Source organism: Manis pentadactyla, chromosome 1 (assembly GCF_030020395.1).
Source record: "Manis pentadactyla isolate mManPen7 chromosome 1, mManPen7.hap1, whole genome shotgun sequence".
In the NCBI taxonomy this organism is placed as follows: domain Eukaryota; kingdom Metazoa; phylum Chordata; class Mammalia; order Pholidota; family Manidae; genus Manis; species Manis pentadactyla.
In genome coordinates this window covers 235,201,555-235,220,858 of record NC_080019.1, presented here as the reverse complement: position 1 = coordinate 235,220,858, position 19,304 = coordinate 235,201,555, and the positions used below count along the sequence as shown (strand labels likewise).

The 19,304-nt window shown below is 64.0% G+C and overlaps 1 protein-coding gene across 1 annotated transcript; it reads left to right on the top strand.

Annotated features, from left to right (window-relative positions):
* The first annotated feature begins 2,101 nt into the window (after positions 1-2,101).
* Positions 2,102-19,082, top strand: GNAI2 (G protein subunit alpha i2). The gene is made up of 9 exons (XM_036877892.2): positions 2,102-2,345; positions 13,723-13,765; positions 14,006-14,147; positions 14,314-14,474; positions 16,372-16,500; positions 16,816-16,945; positions 17,018-17,171; positions 17,372-17,585; positions 18,121-19,082. The coding sequence occupies exons 1-8, from the start codon at positions 2,228-2,230 to the stop codon at positions 17,560-17,562; spliced, it is 1,068 nt and encodes a 355-aa protein (XP_036733787.1). The 5' UTR covers positions 2,102-2,227; the 3' UTR covers positions 17,563-17,585; positions 18,121-19,082.
* Positions 19,083-19,304: the final 222 nt, after the last annotated feature.

Sequence of the window (19,304 nt, the reverse complement as noted above, 5' to 3'; positions counted from 1 at the left end):
CAGCTGGCAGGGTTGCAGATTGCTCGATGAACTACCACCGCTCTACCACCTCCACCTCCTGCCCGACCAAAGCCGTGCGTGCCGGCCTTATCCTCAAACTGGGGAGCCATGGAACATTTGTGAGCAAGAGGGTGATGTGATTTCTTTCAGCAGGATCTCCTTGGCTGCCATATAGAGTGGATCAATTTTCTAATCAGTGGGCCTCAAAATGGGCCTCACAGTAATATGTACCACTACACTGGCTGAGGTCAGGACTAAGGAGGGACATGTAGGTAGAATGTTCAGAATGCACATGGCACATGGAAACAGGAGAGCCAGGGAGGAGACTGGGGGCCTGGAGCAAGGGACAGAGGGGGCAGAGAATGGAACACATTTGAGGGAGAGTTGAGCAGAAGAAACACACAGGATGTAGTGGTGGGGGTATGTGGCTCTGGCTGGTGGAGACCCCAGGATCAGGGAGCCAGTGGAGGTGCCCAAGTGTCTGGGGGAGGCTTCAGAGCAGTGATGCACACGGGTCTGGCAACTGGGGCAGAAGCGGGCTGGAGATGACAGTGTGACGGTCTGAGCCCCTGGAGTGGGAGGTGTGTGACTGGAGTAGCAAGCAGGGGCCTAGCCATAGCCTTGGCCTCATCCTGCCCCACCTCCATCGACTGGGGTCTGTGTCTGCCCACCTCTGGTGAGCCTGGCCTCCAAGGGGCTGACAGGTTCTCCCTGTTGCCCGGCAACGGCAAGAGCTGTTGGCTGTTGCTAGGAGCAGGCTGGGGAGGCCCAGGGAGAGAGGATCAGCATGAAGCACTGGGAGGGGTTGGGGGGGAGAGGCCTGTCCTGGGTTTGTCGTCTGGACAGGCTGTGTGTCCCCGTATTTAAGTGCGTTCTGTGGATGTGAGGCATGTTGGAGGCTGGGCCTCTGTGTGGATGTACTGTGTCCCTGGCTGGGCATTCTGTGCTTTCACTATGCTTGCTGCATGCTTGTAGCAGGGCCTGTCTGAACTTCGGCTCCAGGTAGGAGTGAGACTTGGGGGAACCAATGGCAGACTTACAGGCCAATGGCTCTTCTACAGGGAGCCAGCCATTCAGATACTGATACACAGACACTCCAGGGAGAGCAGATGGCCTGAGGACTGGGAGCTGAAAAAAGATGTGTGCCAGGGTGTTAAGGAGTTGTCTGTGCTGAACAGGGCGCTGTGCATGAGTGTGCACTGGTGACCAGGTCCTTTCCTCGCTTGTGGACCTTCCTTGTCTTTGGGTTGGGCCTCCACGCTCACAGCCTTGGGACCGCACAGGACAGCTTCCTGGGTGTCCCTTGGCAGACCCTTCAAATGTCCACTGGAGGTTGGGGCTATGGGGAGAACAAGATCAGAAAGACTGAAATGTCCCACTAGCAGCACGGCTGCCTCCACACAGTGCAGCCACCGTCCAGTGGGGACAGGCCATAAGATCATGGCCATTTATGTCTCCAGAAGTCTGGTGGCATCTCTCCCTCTCTGTCGCTCTCCACTGGGATAGGGCTGCAGGTATCTCAGGCTGGACCCAGGATGGCTCTCCTGCAAGAGGATGCCTCCTACATAGAAAAGGATGCATAAGCCTTGGATGACTAGAGGAGGCACCCTGGTGAGGGAAACAACCTGAGTAAAGCAGTAGAGGTGGCAATCGTCTTGTATTTTAACCGCAACCCAGAGAGAGAAGGGACCAAACCCATTTTAAGTTGGAGAAAGCCGAAGTTAGGCTTCGGGCTCCATAGATCCCGTAAAAAGTTTAGGGTTCACTAGCTTTACCGAGTGACTCAGACACGCCTCCTCCACCCTGCCCCGCCGGCCTGCAGGAGCCTGGGGCTGGAAACTGCGGGCCCGCGAGGTGCACCAGATCCTCACCCCAGGGCTACGCGGCCGCCCCGGCGGCGGCGCCCCGCCCACTCCGGCCCGTCCCGCCTGCCGCCGCCGGCCTAGGCCGGGCTCTGAGCTCCGGCGGCTGCCCCGTCCGGCCCCGCCCCGCTCCGTCCAGGGCCAATCGCCGGACGCCGCTCCGCCCGCTCCCAGCCAATCGCCGGACGCCGCCCCGCCCCGGCCGTCCCGCCGTCCATGCGCGGCGGCCTGGAGGCGCCGCCCGCAGACGCTCGGAGCTGCCGACCCGGGAGCTCCCCTAGAGGGCCGGCGGCGGCGCGAGAGTCGGGCGGGGCCGCGGGGCCGGGCCGTGTGGGGCCGGGGGCGGCCGGGCCGCGGATAGCGGGATGGGCTGCACCGTGAGCGCCGAGGACAAGGCGGCGGCCGAGCGCTCCAAGATGATCGACAAGAACCTGCGGGAAGACGGCGAGAAGGCGGCGCGGGAGGTGAAACTGCTGCTGTTGGGTGAGGCCGCGCCCTGTGCCGGGACCCCGCTCCCCGCGCGCATCCCCGACACGGACTTGAATCCCCAGGCTAGGGCTTCCGACTCCCGGCTCGTGGACTTCAGCTCCAGGCCGGGACACCCAAATAATGGTTCAGAACTCGGGGCTAGACCTCTGATCTGATTCACACCTGGGCTCTAGGTCAGACGCCGACTCTTCCCAGGCCCGAGACCTCCAAACCCGGCCACCAGCGCGCCAGCCCCCTCTGCCCGGAGCCTGCTGCCAGTCGCCTTTACTGACCGACCCACTGACCCTCAGAGCCCCCGCCGTGTCCGCCCACCCTTCCTTAGACTTCCTAGACGCCGAACCCTCAACCTCCCCCGGCCCCCACCCTCAGCCACCACCTGTTCCCCCACCTGCTTGCTCCCTTTTTCCCATTGGGCGAGAGTATCCCCAGGGCCCTGCCAGGCCCCTACCCACTCCTGCCTCCTCGCTCCCAGCACCGTCCCTTCTTATGACCCACACCTGTGCGCCGTGACCCCAAGGGACTGCTCAGGTGGGAACCCACGGCTGCTCCTGGGCCTTGGAGACCCTGCCCCCTGCCCCTGGCACAGCGGGCGCCTCTCTGCTCCTCCTCTATGAAGTCCTCACCCCCACCCTGGCTTCCCAGATGCCCCCGCCTGTCCTGCACCAGGTGGGCCTGGCTGGGAGGAGTGGGGGGGGCGCCCAGACCCCAGGGGGCTGGACCGGGGCTCCACTGGTCATGCTTGCGGGGTAGGCCTCCGGCCCCTGCGAAGGTTCCGCTGGCTGCTCCCCCGTGTCTCAGCCCCTCTGGGCCCGTGAGGGGGCGTCTGGGCAGTAGGAGGGAGTGCGGAGGAGTGTGGGCTGTGGCTCCTCCGCGGCCAGGGAAGATGGTGGCTGCTGGCGGGGTGGGGGAAGTGGAAGTGGTGAGACGCCGACATGTTGCTGCCCCGGCCGAGGACGGGCCCAGGAGGCCTGGGATGCGGCCTCAAGGAGCGGGTGGCCCTGCCGGATCTGGAGGTCCTGGGAGGGGGCAGTGGTGGGCCAGAGGGCTGGGGGTGGGACGTGGGGGGTAGGAGGGGTACACGTCTGAGGTGGACTCCGGCGAAGACTGTGGGCCGGGTCGCTGTCCTGTCCAGCCTTCCCCTGGGAGCAGGTGTGGCACCTGGTGTCAGCCTGGTTTGGGGGGTTTCAGGGTTGGGGGGAGGGCAGCCCTCGCAGCAGCATTGCAGGCTGACCAGTGTGTGCGGGGGGTGTGGTCCCTCCGCCCCCGAGCTGCTATGGGGGTCTCCAGCCTGTGGGGAGTGGGGCTTCTCGTGCTGGGCGTAGGGCCAGGGGACAGCGGGCCCTCCTCGCGGCCCATCTGTTGACTGTCCCTGGGGGCCTGGCCTCGGGGGCACTGCCTTAGAGGTTTCAAAATGGCATCCACCCCGCTGCCGCCGGGTAGGAAGGGAAGGGGCGGGGAGGGGCGGCGGCTGGGCTCCCGGGCTGTTTTGCGTTGGGCGCTTGCCTCTTCCTGTCTCTGCTGGGTGGCGCGGCCGGCAGTCAGTGGGTGTCGGCACGGTGCAGGGCCCGTGGCTGTTGCCTGTGGGCCCCGGGAGGGGGCTTCCCTGGGGCTGTCTCCCCCGTGCACGGCCAGGGCTTGGCCAGCCCCTTCCCTGGCCCATGGCAGTTACAGTGGCGGCTGGGGAGATGAGGCTGAGCCACGGGACCAGGGGACACGGGCTCCCGGCCTATGTCCCAACCCCAGACCACCAGTCTTGCTCCTGGGATCCCAGCTTGGGTTTCGGGCCTGGCAACCCCCCCACACTGGGCTGGCAGCCACTAGGGGTGCTGGTCCAGTCCAGCACCTTTCAGACTGGGGAGTCCATCTCAACACCCTGCCCCGCTGGCATTTGCTTCCTCTGTGAAGTGGGCTTCCTGGATTTGGACAAGAGGGTTGGTGGCTCGGATGGGGAGAATGGGGGTCTCATGGACGTTCCTGTGGGGTGTGCGGTGGGCTGAGACCCCGCAGAGGGCCCCCCGCAGGGGCTGGGGGTCTTGATCTGCCTGGCTGCCTGGGGAGGGCTCCTGGCTGGCCATCCCTTTGGATCCAGGTACAGGGAGGTGGCAGGAGCGCAGCTGGGGCAGACCCCGAGTGCCGGGCGCCTGTCCCACATAGCGGGAAGGACTCAGTCCAGGCAACGGGACTCTGCTGGGCAGTTGCCAGCCTTCCGTCCCAGCCAGAACCACGCCCGCTGCCCCACCCGGCTCCTTGCTGTGTTGGGTTGCCCTGCTGCTGATGGCTTTGTGGCTGTCACCAGGGCAGAAGCAAATGTGGTCCTCACTGGCGAGAGGGCTTTTCCTGGCAGCTTAGTGGGGGAGCTGCACTGCTGATAGCCCTGCTCCAGGGACAACCTCCCCCCGACTTCAGGTTAACTGAGCAGCTATCCCCAGGTAGAGTTTGGGGCTTTGGGCTGGGCACAGCACAGAGGAGGCCAGAGTGTGTGTTTGGGGAACAGCTCTGATTCGAGATGGGCTTGTGTGGGCAGCCAGCAGAGGAAGGAACCAGTGCCCACGGTGGGCTCCATGAGGGCTTCAGGGATATAAACACAGCAATTCTCCCTTGCCCCTGGACCCACTTCTGTTGTGGGCTTGGCAAACGTTTCCATTTCCATCCGACCCATTCGTACTTGCTCGGGGATCCCTCCCAGCACCCTTCTGTGACAGCCCTCCTCCACCAACGCTGGTGAAGCACCTCTGCCTGGGTCAGGGCCCTGCTTGGGGCAATGGGCAGGGCTGCTTCCTGCTCATTTCTGAGCCTCCTATGCCAAGCATGGAGCCTGCCACCTGTTGGGTGCTTCGTGTCCTGCACTGGAGGAAGGTGGCACTAGTGGTGTGACCCTGCTTGCTACTCTGGGATGGGTGGGTGGAGGCCGAAGGTGGCAGTCGCTGAGCCACAGCCTGGCGTGGCCTGGGCAGGTGGCAGAGCTCTGTAGGGTCAGCACCCAGCGTTGGTGGACACTGAGAGCACAGTCTTCTGGGTTTTTCCTCCTGGTCTCACCAAAGGCTATGCTGGGCCTGCAGAGACAGCCCTGATGCCACCGTGCACAGAAGCCCTGCTGCGCCGCCTGTGGCCTGTCCCAGGGCCCGGTGCATGGGAGCGGCCCCGGCTGTCCTATGGGACTGTGCCTCCGCATCCTTTTCAGCTCGGGCCGTCTGCGGGCTGCTGGAGGCTGCTGCCTCTGTTACCAATCTAGCCTAGCTCTCGGGGCTGGGGCTGCCCCTGGCCATGGGGCTCAGCCCAGGGCAACGTCGGGAGTGCTTGGCAGGGCCTGCGCAGGGCCTGCACGTGTGTGTGGGCCCAATTGGGGTTACCACAGAGGGGGAAGAGAGTTTCGTGGCCTTCGCCCTGTTTCTCTAGTGAAGGGCCTGGTGTACTGTAGGTGCCTATGAAGTGTGTTTGGGAGGAACAAAGCCATTGAACACATCTGTGAACAGGGAGGAGTATTTCTGGGGCTGCTGTTTGCTGCTGGTCTAGCTGGAGGTAGTGGAAGGGCTAGCTAGCCTGGGGTCCTGGCTGGATGGATAATGAGGATGATGTAGTGGGGCCTGTGAGTGGGAAGGCTTCCTGGAGGAGGGTTCCCTAGGTGGCCTTGAAAGATTAGCAGCCTTTTTGAAGGCCGAGTGTTGTGGGCAGAGGGCCCGACTCAGCAAGGGCCCTGAGGTAGGAAGGCCTGGCCTAGCCTGGAGGTTCATCCTTCTCAGACCAGGTCTTGGGGTCACACGGATCTGAGTTCAAATGCCAGCTCCACCTAGCCTACTGGCTGAGAATCTCTGTCTCCATCCGTAACCTGGGGACAGAGTGCCTGCCTGCAGCCTCAGGAGTTGTGGGTTCAGTGTATCTGAGCTGGCGCAGGTGGGAGAAGCCCCCCACACCCTGCAGAGCCCAGTTTGGAGAGGGACCTTCCGGCCTAGAGGTTTGTCTGGCTCATAGTGCCCTGGGGCAGCAGCTCCCAGAAGTGGGGAGGCCTCGGCTGGAATGACAGCCTGCCCTGGGGACTGGAGGCCCAGCTGTTGGGGTGCGGAGCCGTCTTCCTGGGACCTAGGTTGCGGGTGTGGCGAGGCCCTGGGCCGGCAGCCTCCAGCCTCGCCGTTCTCTCAGCGGCCTCCGCCAGTCGCGCCGGAGCTCATTAGCACTTGAATGGGGGGCGGGGCAGCCTGGGCCCGGAGCGGCTCCCTTCCCACCCCTCCCCCAGGCCGGGCCGCGCTTTGTCTCCGAGAGGCCCGCGGGAGCTCCCACGGTGGGGAGTGAGCAGGGGTCTCCGCCGCTGCTGCCCCCTGTGCCTGTGTCCTGGCCCTGCCCACTGGGCTTTCCTCACCCGGGACCTCATGTTGGTGTACCCCGAGGGTAGCAGTGAGACTGGGTCCCTCGAGGGGTCCCCCTGAGCGGGGAGACTGGGTGAATCCAGGCAGTGCAGCAAAGAAAATGATGCTGATCTGAGCTGAGGGAGTCCCGGGAGGGGCAAGGTGGAGAATCCCAGCGTGGGCGCAGAGCAGGTGGTGGGGGGAGAGGGAGCCGGCTGCGCGTGGCTGAGGTGGAAGGCCAGCCAGCCGGGGAGCAGCAGGTCCCTGCCAGGCCTCGAGGCAGCATCCAGCCCACCACTGTGCTTGTGCTGGAGCCCGGGCTGCCACATGGGGGCTGGCGTCGCACGGGGCCCCTTTGCACTTGTGTTGCACAGCCTGCGGGGTCGGCCCTCGGCTGCCCGGAGCTACAGGGTCACAAGGTAACATCATTGGTGTCCTAGGCAAGAGACACTGGTGATGCTGGGGGTGGGGCCTGATCACATCCTGTGGGGTCCCTAGGCCTCCAGCGCTGCAAGCACTTGGGGTGGCCAGGGCCACAGGTGGGCGCATGGGTCCTGTACAGCCTGCCCTTGATCTCAGCCCCTGGCTGCCTTGCCTCTCTCTTGGTCTCTGTCTCTAAAAGCTGGCCTGTTACTTTGGCAGGAACAGGATGGAGGAAGCTTTGTCCACATAAGCTCTTAGCAGCCGAGGAACCAGGGCCTCACCCCACCCCGTCCCCAGCAGAGGATAACACGGTCTGACCCAGGTGCCGCCTCCCGGACCCCACGTTGTGCTGTGCAAGAGGCAGGACTGGGCTGATGGAGGCAGGGCCCAGGCCAGCATCTGTCCCATCTCCCCAACATCTCATGGCAGAAGTCAGTGAGGGCAGGGGTCAGCAGTTTCTGGTGGGGCCTCTGCTCAGGCCTGCCTAACTGTCCAAGGTGAGGGGCCAGGGCTGGGGACTAGGTCCTCTGAAGTGGCCACAGGAGCAGGGCGGGGCCCCCTGCCAAGCCCCACCCAGCCCCTCTAGCCTGGAGCTTAAGTTCCTACCAAACCTCAGCCCCACCCTCACTCTCACCCTGGTGCCGCTGCTCCCGGCGCCCTGGAGTTTGGGAGGAATAACATCACTAGTAACCAGACAGTGGCTGCTGGCCTTCTGCACCCACTAAGGCTTGGGCAGCACATGCCAGGCCAGCTTGAGCCAAAGGCTGAAAGTGGGATCGTCCAAGGCTTGATGGGAAGGTGTCCTGGTAGCTTGGAGGGTGGCAAGGCTCCTGCAGCCTCTGGATGGGCAGGGGGCTTCAGTGGCAGCACCTCAGTCCTCGGGAGGGAGGGGGGCTCCGAGGTCTGCAGGCAGGCGGCGCCTCTCGGGGAAGTGGGTGTCCACACCGGGGAAAAGGAGGAAGCAGCTGGAGGAGGAGGAGCCCGAAAGGGGAAGAGGCCAGAGGGCTCCTGCTCCTGCTGGGGTGGGGGTGTGCCCTGTCAGCTGGGACTCACCTGCACCCCCAGGGGCTGCCTGCCAGCCCCGGGGTTGGAGTTACCCAAGCAGTCTTTGTCCTGCCCCGGCAACCACTGGGCTCAGGATCCCAAAGAAGTTGGCACCTCTGAGGATTCCAGGCCCCTTCTTTGACCGCAGGAAGCGGTGGCTGGGAGAGGGATGCCGGCAGGGGGGGCAACAGGAAAGCAGAGGGCTCCTCTTATACTCAGAGCGGCCATTGCCCTGTGAGGCCGGAAGGCCGGCTGCAGGCCGAGATGAATGCCCGGAAATGGAGCAGCAACCTGGGGATTAGCTCACTGTGGGTTTCCCCTGCCTGGGGTGGACCAAAGGACCCTTGGTGCAGCCTCAGGATTCCCCCCTGCTGCTACCCTCTGTGCCTAGGGGCGTCTCCACGGGGCCTCAGTTTCCCTGCTGTGCTAACCTGCTGCCTCTGGTGACTATTGCGTGGGGCTGGTCTCTTCTCATTTAACCCTAAGAGGCTGGGATTGACATGGCATCCATCTCACTGATGGGGAAACTGGGGCCCGGGACATCACACCACTTACCCAGTAGGTGGGGACGTCAGCTGCTGTGGGTGCACGTGCGTTCCACCTATGCTGGGGGGTCTATGAAGGCCTCGGTTCCTCTTTTAGGGGATTAGAAAGGGGCTCTCTGCCCTGGGGGGTAGGACCCAGACCGCACATACCTTCCTCCTCTTCAAAGACAGAAAAGTCTGCCATGGGGACCTCAGCTTACCTCATTCTTGCTTCCCACCTCCTCCCTGGCCCATGTCCCCTTCCCAGACACTCAGGTCCTAGCAGGCCACGGAGCACCTCGCTTGTCCCCTAACATTGTGCTTGTTCCTCCCACACCTCTGAGGCCTAGGAGGACTGAGACCAGGCCTGAAGAAGGCTCAGAGGCTGCCAAGCTCAGGGTGGGGGTTCCCGGAGCCTGGTCTGAAGGCTGGGAGCTGTCCACATATGGAGAAGGGCCCTGCAGAAGGCTTCGTGCTCCCAGCGCAGTCCAGGTGGGCCACGTGTGCCGCTGCAGCAGCTGGGTGTGCCCCCCGTGTGCTCTGGCCGGAGCATGGGGAGTGAGGCTGGTGTTCGGCCTCTGAGTCCCATCCTGGGCCCTCCCCCACGGAGCTTCCTGGAGGTTCTGTTTTGTGTGGTCCGGCCAGGCCCTGGGGGCTGAGGAGCCTAGGACATGGAGGGGGGGCTACAGCAGAGGCCTCAAGGCCAGGCCACGCACAAAGCAGAAACAGGCATCCTCGTAGCCACTCACGACCTTGGGCCCAGTGGGCAGCCCAGGCTTCCTCACTGTGTGCGACCTCGGGCTGACCCCTTCCCTCCCTGTGCTCGGCGTTGGCAGCAGTGTCAGGACTCTCAGCACGGGCCCGTGGCTGTGGGTGCTTAGGCTGCCGGCGTGGGCCAGCCGCAGGGGCCGTTTGGGGTGAGTATGAGCACCCAGGGGTGCTGCTCAGGGCAGGCCTTGGGCTTGGCGCACTCTCTGATGGGACAGAGGCCCTGGCACTAGGCGTCTCGTCCAAGGTCTACACAGTGCATGAGAAGACCATTGGGGCTGTGCCGATGGAAAACAGCCCTGGGGTTCCGCCAGTGAAGCACCTGCCAAGTGGGCTGTCAGATGGCCCCTTGTGTGGCCTGGGCCCTGTGCAGCCTCTCCCGGCTCCTGCAGAGGGTGAGACCTGTAGCCTGAACAGGTCTCGGCGGCCTTGTCTCCAAGCTGGCCTTCCCTACCTCGTGCCCGTTTCCCCCTGTACGGCGGGCAGGGCCTCAGCCAGGGAAACAGCCCGACCCTGGAAGACCTCTCCATGTCTGGAGGGCAGTAGCAGGCCACACCGGGTGTTTGGCAGACCCCTGGAAGCACCAGAGGCCACCCAGGTGCCCGAGGCTGGAGGGAGGGAGGTTCTGGGCTTGTTGGGGCACCTGAGGTCAGGCATGTGGGTGGGGGCGTTGCAGCAGGGCGCAGCCAAGGCCCGAGGCCCTCACCGCACAGATCCCCGCTTGGACAGCGAGGGGTCGGTAGACCCGGAGGAAGGGACGCGGGGGCGGTGCTTGCGGGGTGGGGGGGGGCCTTTGTCTGCTGGGCCCGCCCCCGCCGCCGGCCTCCCCTTCCCATTGTTCCCGGCGCGGGGTCTCAGGCGGCGCGGCGCTTCCCGGGCTTGGAGGGGCGGTGGGCGGGGCGAGGGCCCCTCCCCCAGCGCCGGACTGCGGCTGCCTGGGAGAAACGCTCCGCCGCGCTGCTGCCCAGCCCCCGCCCCTGCGCCGGGTCTCCGGCTGCCGGGCTCCCCCTGGTGGTGGCAGGGCGGAAGCTAGAGGGCCCGGAACCGCGCGGCGGCTGGAGACGTGGCACCTCCCTGGGATGAGGGTGGGAGGTGGTGTCCCGGCAGCCGCTGGGTGGGCGTCCCCGGGCCCACCCCACCTGCCCCCTGCGGCCACCAGGGTGGGCCGGACCTGGTGCCGTGGGTGTGGGTGCGCGCTGGGCCGACCCGCCAACGCCCTGTGGTCCCGGGACTGTCACGTGAACCTCTGCCCCGGGTGGCCACGTCAGCGGGCCGCTTTCCCGGCCCGCGTGCTCCAGGGAAGCCCACCGGCGCGGGAGCCTGTGCAGGGGGCCTTCCGCGCCTCTGAGCGCAGGGAGTCAGCGTGCCGGGTGCGCGGCAAGGAGGCCCAGCAGTGGAACGGGGCCAGATTGCGTGGAAGGGCAGGGAAAAACTCAGAGCAAGAGCCGCAGAGGCCTGAGGGCTCCGACTTCTCTTCTGGGCCACGAAGCCGCGGCAGGGAACCGCCACTGCTCGGTCAGCCTGGTAGTCGCTGGTCATTGCCCTGAACTGCGCCTTGGAAGCCTCAGAAGCTCCCTCGCTGAGCTGGCGTGGCCAAGCAGGCCTCTCTCCAGCTGTTGGTGGCAGTGACCTACGCAGTGTGCTCTTTGTAGGCTGCCGGAAATGAGAGGTCTGGGGACATCTGGCATCTTCCAAAGGGTAGAACAGTCGTGATGACAACTTTTATCTGAGTGCTTGTGGAGTGCCAGGCCTCGCAAGTAGGCTTTTTAATCCTCATGCTCTCCTGGGAGGTAACAGTCGGTCCTTTTAACCCGTGCGGGGCCAGAGGGAGGGTGGGAAGTGTCCACGCTTGTGGAGGTATCGGGAAGGAGCAGGGCGGGCCCCAGGGCTGTGGCAGGTCTATCCTGAAAGTGAGAGATTGCCCGGCAGCCGCTGCAGAGGGCAAACCGAGGCCAGAGAGCACGGCCGCTTCTCAGGGCCTTCCAGCAGGGCAAAGACCTGTCGGAGAGGTGGGGGGGCCAAGGTGGACGGAGCAGCTACCTGATGCTGGGCCTTGGGGGTGAGCATCGTGCACCTGGACCAGCGGCCCCCTGTCTGCCACAGGGGCCCTGCTGGCCTTGCTGAGGCAGGTGGGGATGCCTCCGCCCCCCAATCTGTGCGTTCCTACGCTGGGGCCCGTGCGCTCTGGGTGGAGGCAGATGTTTTGACACGGCCAGCGCTGTAGCTGGTACCTCACATATCAAGGCAATTGCTGCCCTCCCGCTGGGGGCCCAGCAGCTGCGCCCCAGGTCCTGGCCTCAGAGGCATCTTCCTTGGTGGGAAGAGGTGGGGCCCAGTGGGAACATGGATGCCACCCCAGGAAGTCTCTGGGCACAAGACTTCTGCCTCTTATTGGCCGACCTCCCCTTCCCAGCATCTCTGCAGCAATCCCCCAGCTGCGAAGCCCTCTCCTCTGCAGGGGAGGCGCAGGTGGAGCACTGGGTGCCCGCGATCAGCAGGGTAGAAGGAAACTCCAAGCCAACTGCCCGCTTATCTGATAAGGGTGTGCTGTCAGGCCCCAGGGAAGGGGACCCATTGGCAGAGTAGACGGTGAAGCTGCTACCCCACGGCTCCCAGGCGCCTCGCCTGAGGGCTGTCCCAGAACCAGGGTCTTTGCACCCCTTCCCGCACCTTTGTCCCCTGATCTGCTGAAGCTGCACCTGGGCCATGCCCTGGTTCTGTTCTGTCCCTCCTGCTTCCTGCCTAGCTGCCAGCACCACGCGCTATCCTGCCACTCACTCCTTCCCTCTTGATTCAGAGCTGCTGAGTCCAAGGTCGGGGGCTGTATGACCTTGGTTTATTCACTGTCAGATGGGGTCTTTCTGCAGTGACCCCTGCTAGGGGTCAGAGACTGCCCTTCCAACTCAGAATTGTGATGAAGGGTGACAGGCTTGAACGGGCCGGAAAGTAGACCCCAGCTGGCTGGCTCAGGGAGCAGGTGTCCTGGCTGCAGCCCTGCTTGCCCAGGTGTGACCCGCCTTGTGTCTGCAGTCTGCCACCGCCAGGAAAATCAGATGCAAAGCCAGTCTTTGCGGGCATGCTCTCTAGGCAGGGTCACGGAGTGGTCCTCACCACCTTCCCAGGAGGGTGACAAAGCGCCAGAGGGGGAAACGGGTGCCTCAGGTGGACGGTGGTCCCTATGTCACACAAGAAGCCTCCTGTGCCCTGGGCAGCTGCCCTCCCCGAGTGTCCATTTGCCTGGCTGGGGGTGGCGTGTTGATCCTGATGCAGCGCTTCACACCCCGGACGACTCCTGTTTTCTGGGATGTGCTCCCTTCCTCCTGCTCTGGAAGCAGGTGCCTAGATGGGAAAGTTAGCCAGGTGGTTGCCTGACCCTTGTGCTTATTGGCCAGTCCAGTGCCGCTCTCCCTGCCCCACGATATGCTGGGCTCTGCAGATGGGCATCGGTGATGGGGCAGCCCCTTCAGGCCTTGCTAGGCCCTGTGGGGTGGAGAGTGGTCGTGGGAGGGGTCCTGGCTGCTCCCCACTCATGCCCCCCCCACGGAGGTAGGTGTGTGCTGCCCCTGGACCTCAGCCCACAGCAGGGGAGCACACCGGGTCTGAGCCTATCGAGGGCTCACTGCCTACACCCCACCTGGCCAGAGCCTGCATTTGTGCCACCCCCGTGCTCTCCTGTGCTGGGAGGGGGCTGGGACAGTCAGGCTAGTGGTTCCAAGCAGCTGGTGGCATTTGTGAGGAGAGCCTAGACTGTTCTCAGAGAACTCTCTGGGCTGTGGATGTACCGAGGCCCACCCTCGTGGCCACAGCTGTGCCTGTTCTGGTAAACTGTGGATCTAGGGTCGGGGTAGGGTAGATGCAGGCAGGAAGGGGCCAGGGAGATAGGGTGGCCCTCCCGGGCTTCACCTTTCCTGCACAGACTCCCTGGGGAGGGCCAGTGTCTGAGCTGCACCCCTCGAGATTCGGCTCTATGTGTTGGTGATAGCACCTGGGAATCTGCTTTTTTGTTTAAAATGCCCCCCATGGCAGCTTCTGAGCCACATTTTGAGAAGGGCTGGGCAGGCCAGGCATCATGGCCCTACCTGTCTCCCTGCCCTTAGAAGTCCTGGCCTACTGGGGTGCCCATGTCCTGACCCCTGTGGTCCTGCCAGCTACACCCCTCATCCTGCCGCCCACCAGGCCTGCCTGCCTCCAGCTCACCGTGCAGCAGTTGGGGAGGGTCTGCTCTCCCTCGGGCCGCACCTGCTCCCTGACTGCCTGTGCCCTCTGTTTCAGGTGCCGGGGAGTCGGGGAAGAGCACCATTGTCAAGCAGATGAAGTAAGTGGCACGTGCCTGCAGCCTCCGAACCTTGGTCTGCTCTGTTTGGGCCCATGCTGCCCCGCGCGCACCCAGCCATCCTGAGCCAGACCCAGACCTCAGAGGCAGTCGTCCGCCCTCAGGTCCCTGTGGGTCAGGGCAGATTCCTCCTCTGAAGCACATCCCTGCAGGCCCCAGCAGCCCTGGTCATGTGGTGGCCCTGGGCCCTGTGTGCCTTAACCCCTGACCCCTGGCCACCAGGATCATCCACGAGGACGGCTACTCGGAGGAGGAGTGCCGGCAGTACCGGGCGGTCGTCTATAGCAACACCATCCAGTCCATCATGGCCATTGTCAAGGCCATGGGCAATCTGCAGATCGACTTTGCGGACCCCTCCCGCGCGGTATGCAGACTCACGCCTACTCCCCCCATGTCCCCACAAAGGATTCAGGGCAGGTTTTGCCCTGGGGAGCCTGGGCCCCATTCTGGAGGCCCCCCTCCCTCCGACAGGCGGGGTGGGGGCACACCTCTGCCCCTGTGCCTGGCTGACCGCGCACCGCTGTGCCCAGGATGATGCCAGGCAGCTGTTTGCGCTGTCCTGCACGGCGGAGGAGCAGGGCGTGCTCCCTGAGGACCTGTCCGGCGTCATCCGGAGGCTCTGGGCTGACCACGGCGTGCAGGCCTGCTTCGGCCGCTCACGGGAGTACCAGCTCAATGACTCTGCTGCCTAGTGAGTACTCCAGGGGGCTGGGTGCGGTGGGGGCCGCGGGGTGTCTGGCCCGGAGGGTCTGAGCAGCCCCACAAAGACATTGCCATCTCTTCCTGATTGTCAGCCAAGGCCTTGGTGATTTTTGGTTTGGGGCATCAAACACTTGCCACCGGCTCTGTGCCAGGCCCTGAGCAGACTTCAGGGACACAGTGATGAGGGGAGCAGACAAGTCCTAGGCAGTGGCAGCCTAGGGTGTCAGTGTCATGGTGGGCGTGGGGGTAGCGTCAGAGGAGGCACTGCCGTGGCTGAGGTCTGAGCGAGTTGGGCAGGGGAGGATGGGAAGTGGCTTCGGGCAGGGGTACGGTGCAGACCCAGTTCTGGGGGCAGTAGACTGCGAGGCCACAGTGGGTGTTTGGACTGGCCGGAGAGGAAGACACGGGGAAAGACTGGGAGGTGACAGTCCCAGAGGCCCAGCCCTCGGGGTCACGTCTGACCTCTTCCCCGAAGTACCTACCAGGGGCCAGACCTGGGGCAGGGTGTGAGCACCCCACAGGGAACACAGGCGGGTGGCCAGTGCTGATGGCTGCGGGGCTTTGGGGGTGAGCCAGACGGGGCTGGCCCTGTGCTCTCTCCTCCCCCTCCTCCCCTAGCTTCAGCCAGTCTCCTTTCCCACTCCCCCTGCCTGTCCACTCCGGCGAAGGGCTGTGCCTGAGCCAGGCTGGGCGGGAGGTGGTCTTGCCCGCCAGGTTCCTGAGCCCTGCCCCAGCCACAGGGACAGCTTCCCCACCCTCCCTGCGGTGGTCTGAATGTCCCTGTGGAATCAGCCAGTACCTCCACAAGGTCCAGAGGCTCGCCTGGTGCCCACAGAGCTATGGGTCCTCAGGGAGCAGGGGTGGGCCTGTGAGCCAGGGCCACCGCAGTGCCAGTATGTGAGGGGTGGGAAGAGACGCACCTTCCAGGCCATGTCCCGTTCCTCAATCCCCAGACATCAGGCACCTGCTACGCCCAGCACTGTCCTGGGTGTGGGCTCTTAGCTGTCCCAGGCAGGTTTAGCCGTGATGGGTGGGCAGTGGGTTGGGACACTGTGCCCCTGGGGTGAGCCTGCCTGCTGGGGAGAAGGGAGAAGCTGGTGTGGAACTCATCATGAGGCCCCCAGGCCGGAGGGGCGGGCGTGACACATGGGTCACGCACATGCGTCACGGGGTCCCCATGGCCCTTCCTGTTTTTCCGTTACGTTCCTGTGTCTCTGAGGTCATTTCCCGCTGGCCCAGCTGCTGACGGGAGCCAGGGGCTGGTCCCAGCAGCCTTGCCCCAGGAGCAGGACAGTGGGCGGTGGCTCTGAGGCCTGGACCCAGCCCTCGGGGCCCAGCCCCCAGGGCCCAGTGGGCAGCAAGTGATGCTAGTTAAGGGAGCTGATAATGAGCCCCTGGGATCCCTGCCAAGCAGGTGCCCTGCCCCTGAGGAGTCAAATGTTACTAGGCTCTGGGCAAAGAGCCCCCTGGGCCTGGCAGGCCCCAGCCTGTCCAGCTCCACATCGAAGGACACACTGGGTTGCCCTGTCGTGGGTGCCAGAATTATGCCGATTAGCATCCTGCACCCCTCCCTGATGGCTTATCTGCCCCACCCACCCACCTCGCCTGCAGCTGCCCCAGCCTGGATCCTGTCCGAGGCAGGCTGAGCTCGGACCTGCAGGCTAGGGCTTGGCTGGCGATCCCCGAGCCACACCTCTTCTTAGGCCCACTCCACAGGCGGGAGGCGAGGCATTCTAGTCCAAGTGTTCTCATCTGAGCAACAAATGTAATGAAGGCAAGGGTTTTGCCTGAGAAATCGGGCCTGGAGGGGCTCAGCCAGCTGGCCTGGGGTCCAGGGAAGGAGGCCCCACGCTGGCCCCTGCTGACCCGCCCACCCCCTACTCCAGCTACCTGAATGACCTGGAGCGCATCGCACAGAGTGACTACATCCCCACGCAGCAGGACGTGCTTCGGACCCGCGTGAAGACCACAGGCATTGTGGAGACACACTTCACCTTCAAGGACCTGCACTTCAAGTGAGCAGCATGAGTGCAGGGGGGAAGGGCAGACTGCCAGCCCTTGGGGTGGCAGAGGGGGGCACCCTCACTCCAGGGCCTGCTGGGGGCTGTGTTGGGAGGGACGGACCGGCTGGTCCAAGATTCCTAGCCCCACTCCGCGGTCTCCCGAGGCTGCCAGGCTGCCCTGCCACCCAGAGCCTGGGGTATGGCGGATGAATGTGGGTGGTTCCCAGAAGGCAGCCCCCAGCCCAGGCAGGCCTGCGTCCTCAGTGGGCCATGCTGTGAAAGGGGGAGAACCCCCTCTCTGGAGCTCAGGCAACCCCATGTCCACAGGATGTTCGACGTGGGCGGGCAGCGCTCGGAGCGCAAGAAGTGGATCCACTGCTTCGAGGGCGTCACAGCCATCATCTTCTGTGTCGCCTTGAGTGCCTATGACCTGGTGCTGGCGGAGGATGAGGAGATGGTGAGAGGGCGCGGCGGGGCCAAGGGGGTTGGGGGCCTGGTCAGCAGGGACTGACCAGGCTGTCTGCTCCAGAACCGCATGCACGAGAGCATGAAGCTGTTTGACAGCATCTGCAATAACAAGTGGTTCACGGACACGTCCATCATCCTCTTCCTCAACAAGAAGGACCTGTTCGAGGAGAAGATCACGCACAGCCCCCTGGCCATCTGCTTCCCAGAGTACACAGGTGGGACCGGGTGGGCAGGTGGCCCCGGCTGGATGGAAGGGGAACCGGGGCAGCTGGCCCCCAGGCTGCAGGAGCTGAGTGGGCGCTCGGGCCTTGGTGCCTTCTCCGTCGTACTCCTGCAAACGCACGCGGGACCCTGCTGTCTGTGGGGCCGCCAGCCTGCACCCAGCAGCGGAAGCCTCACCACTGGGTCTCTGCAGGCGCCAGCACGTATGACGAGGCAGCCAGCTACATCCAGAGCAAATTTGAGGACCTGAACAAGCGCAAGGACACCAAGGAGATCTACACACACTTCACGTGCGCCACCGACACCAAGAACGTGCAGTTCGTGTTTGACGCCGTCACCGATGTCATCATCAAGAACAACCTGAAGGACTGTGGCCTCTTCTGATGGGCAGCGGTCCCAGCAGGGTGGTGAGCCCGTGGCTGGGTGAGGCGGGGATGGCATGGGGAGGGCGAGTCCGGAGGAGGGGCACAGGCTGCGGCCTGGGCACAATGGGCTGTGAGTCTGGAGGGCGACTGAGTTTAGGGCCCCGAGTGGGCATCCAGCTAGGCCTGGCTCCATTCTGCCTAGCGGTCCAGGTGGCAGGAATGCCTGGCCGGGCTGGGGCACAGCTAGAGGCTGGAGAGAGAGAGCGTGCTCCCTCACCCACCGGGGAGCCTGGCTGCTCTGTATAACCAGCTCTGTGCCCATCCCTGTGGGCTTTCCCTCAGGCCCATTGGAGGGTCCTGGGCTGAGGTGGGCCCCCCCAGCCCTGGGGGAGGTGGGGAGGACTCTGCCAGGGTACACGCTCCCCTCCCTGACATGACCGATCAACACGCCGGTGCTGGGGAGGCTGCTGTGCCCCTCGTAACGAGTATGTGGGAAAAAGAGAAAGGTCATTGTCTAGGGACACAGAGAGGCACACCCTGGGTATCTCCCAACCCGTGTCCTGTCTCCCACCTCCAGGGCCACCACCGACTGCGCCCTCCCGGCCCCTGAGGAAGATGGGGGGCAAGAGGACCACGCTCCCCACCTCTCCCAGCTGCTTTTCCCTCTTTCTGTCTGTACTTGGTTTCCCCTCCCCTCCCTCAGTTCCAGAGACAGGGGAGGGGCTGCCACAGGCCTCCCTGTTTGAAGACCAACTTTGTCCCAGGTGCCCGGAATGGCCGCGGTACCCGCTTCCCGGGCGTCTGTTCTGGTTGTAACCGCTGTCGTGTTCTGTGATGGCGGGAGCGCCTGCTGGGTCTCTCAAGGCCTGTGTCTGGAGCGGCACTCACCTCTCCAGCCTGGGGCCCCTGGCTTCACCCAACACCAGCCCCCGACCCAGCCCGAGTCCAAATGTTTACAGGGAGCCTCCTGTCCACCCCACCCCTCTGGCCACTCGGAGGCCCCAAAGGAAAAAGCACAAGAAGCATGAGACACCACCGTTCTGGAGACCACAGTCCACCTGCTCTTTCTCGTAGCTTTTTAAAAAAATGAAAGGAAAGGAAAAAAAACCCTGCAAACCTAGATAACTTTTTAGAGAAAACCTATTTAAACCTGTCAGACCCTGACCAGCGCCCACCCTACGCCCTTCCAGTAATCCGTGCCTTGAGTGTGTCTGCGTGTTTACACCCACGCCTCTGCTGGCTGCCCCCTGCGGGCGGCACCCCTGCCCTGCTTCCAGGAATTGGGTTCCAAGGGCTGTTTGACAACTGCCAGCATCCCTGCGGGCCCTGCCGGGAGGCCCTGGGCCCCACTCCATTCACCCCGGTGTAGCTCCTTAGCGCTGACCCCGGAACCGTGCTGCCTGCTGAGGGCCTGCTCCCCGTGCCCTTGCCCCCGGCCTGGGTCCTTCAGCGTTGAACACTTCCTTGCTTTTTTCACGTTTTATGGAATTGTTCACCTGGTTTGAAATAATAAAATGTAGAAAGAAAAAGTACCAAGAACTATTTGGCATTCTCCTCTCCCCCAGTAGGGACCCAGACTAAGATGTGTCCAGGCGCCAGTGCTGTGGACCAGAACACGCCCCCGGGACAGGGCGCCGGGTGCTCGGCCCTTGGGGCGCCTCCCTAGTTTCGGTGCCGGGGCCTGTGTCTCTGCCTCTCCTCCCAGCACCTTTGCAGTCTTGGGTCTGGGGCGGCGGGCACATCTCGTGAGCTGTTCCTCTA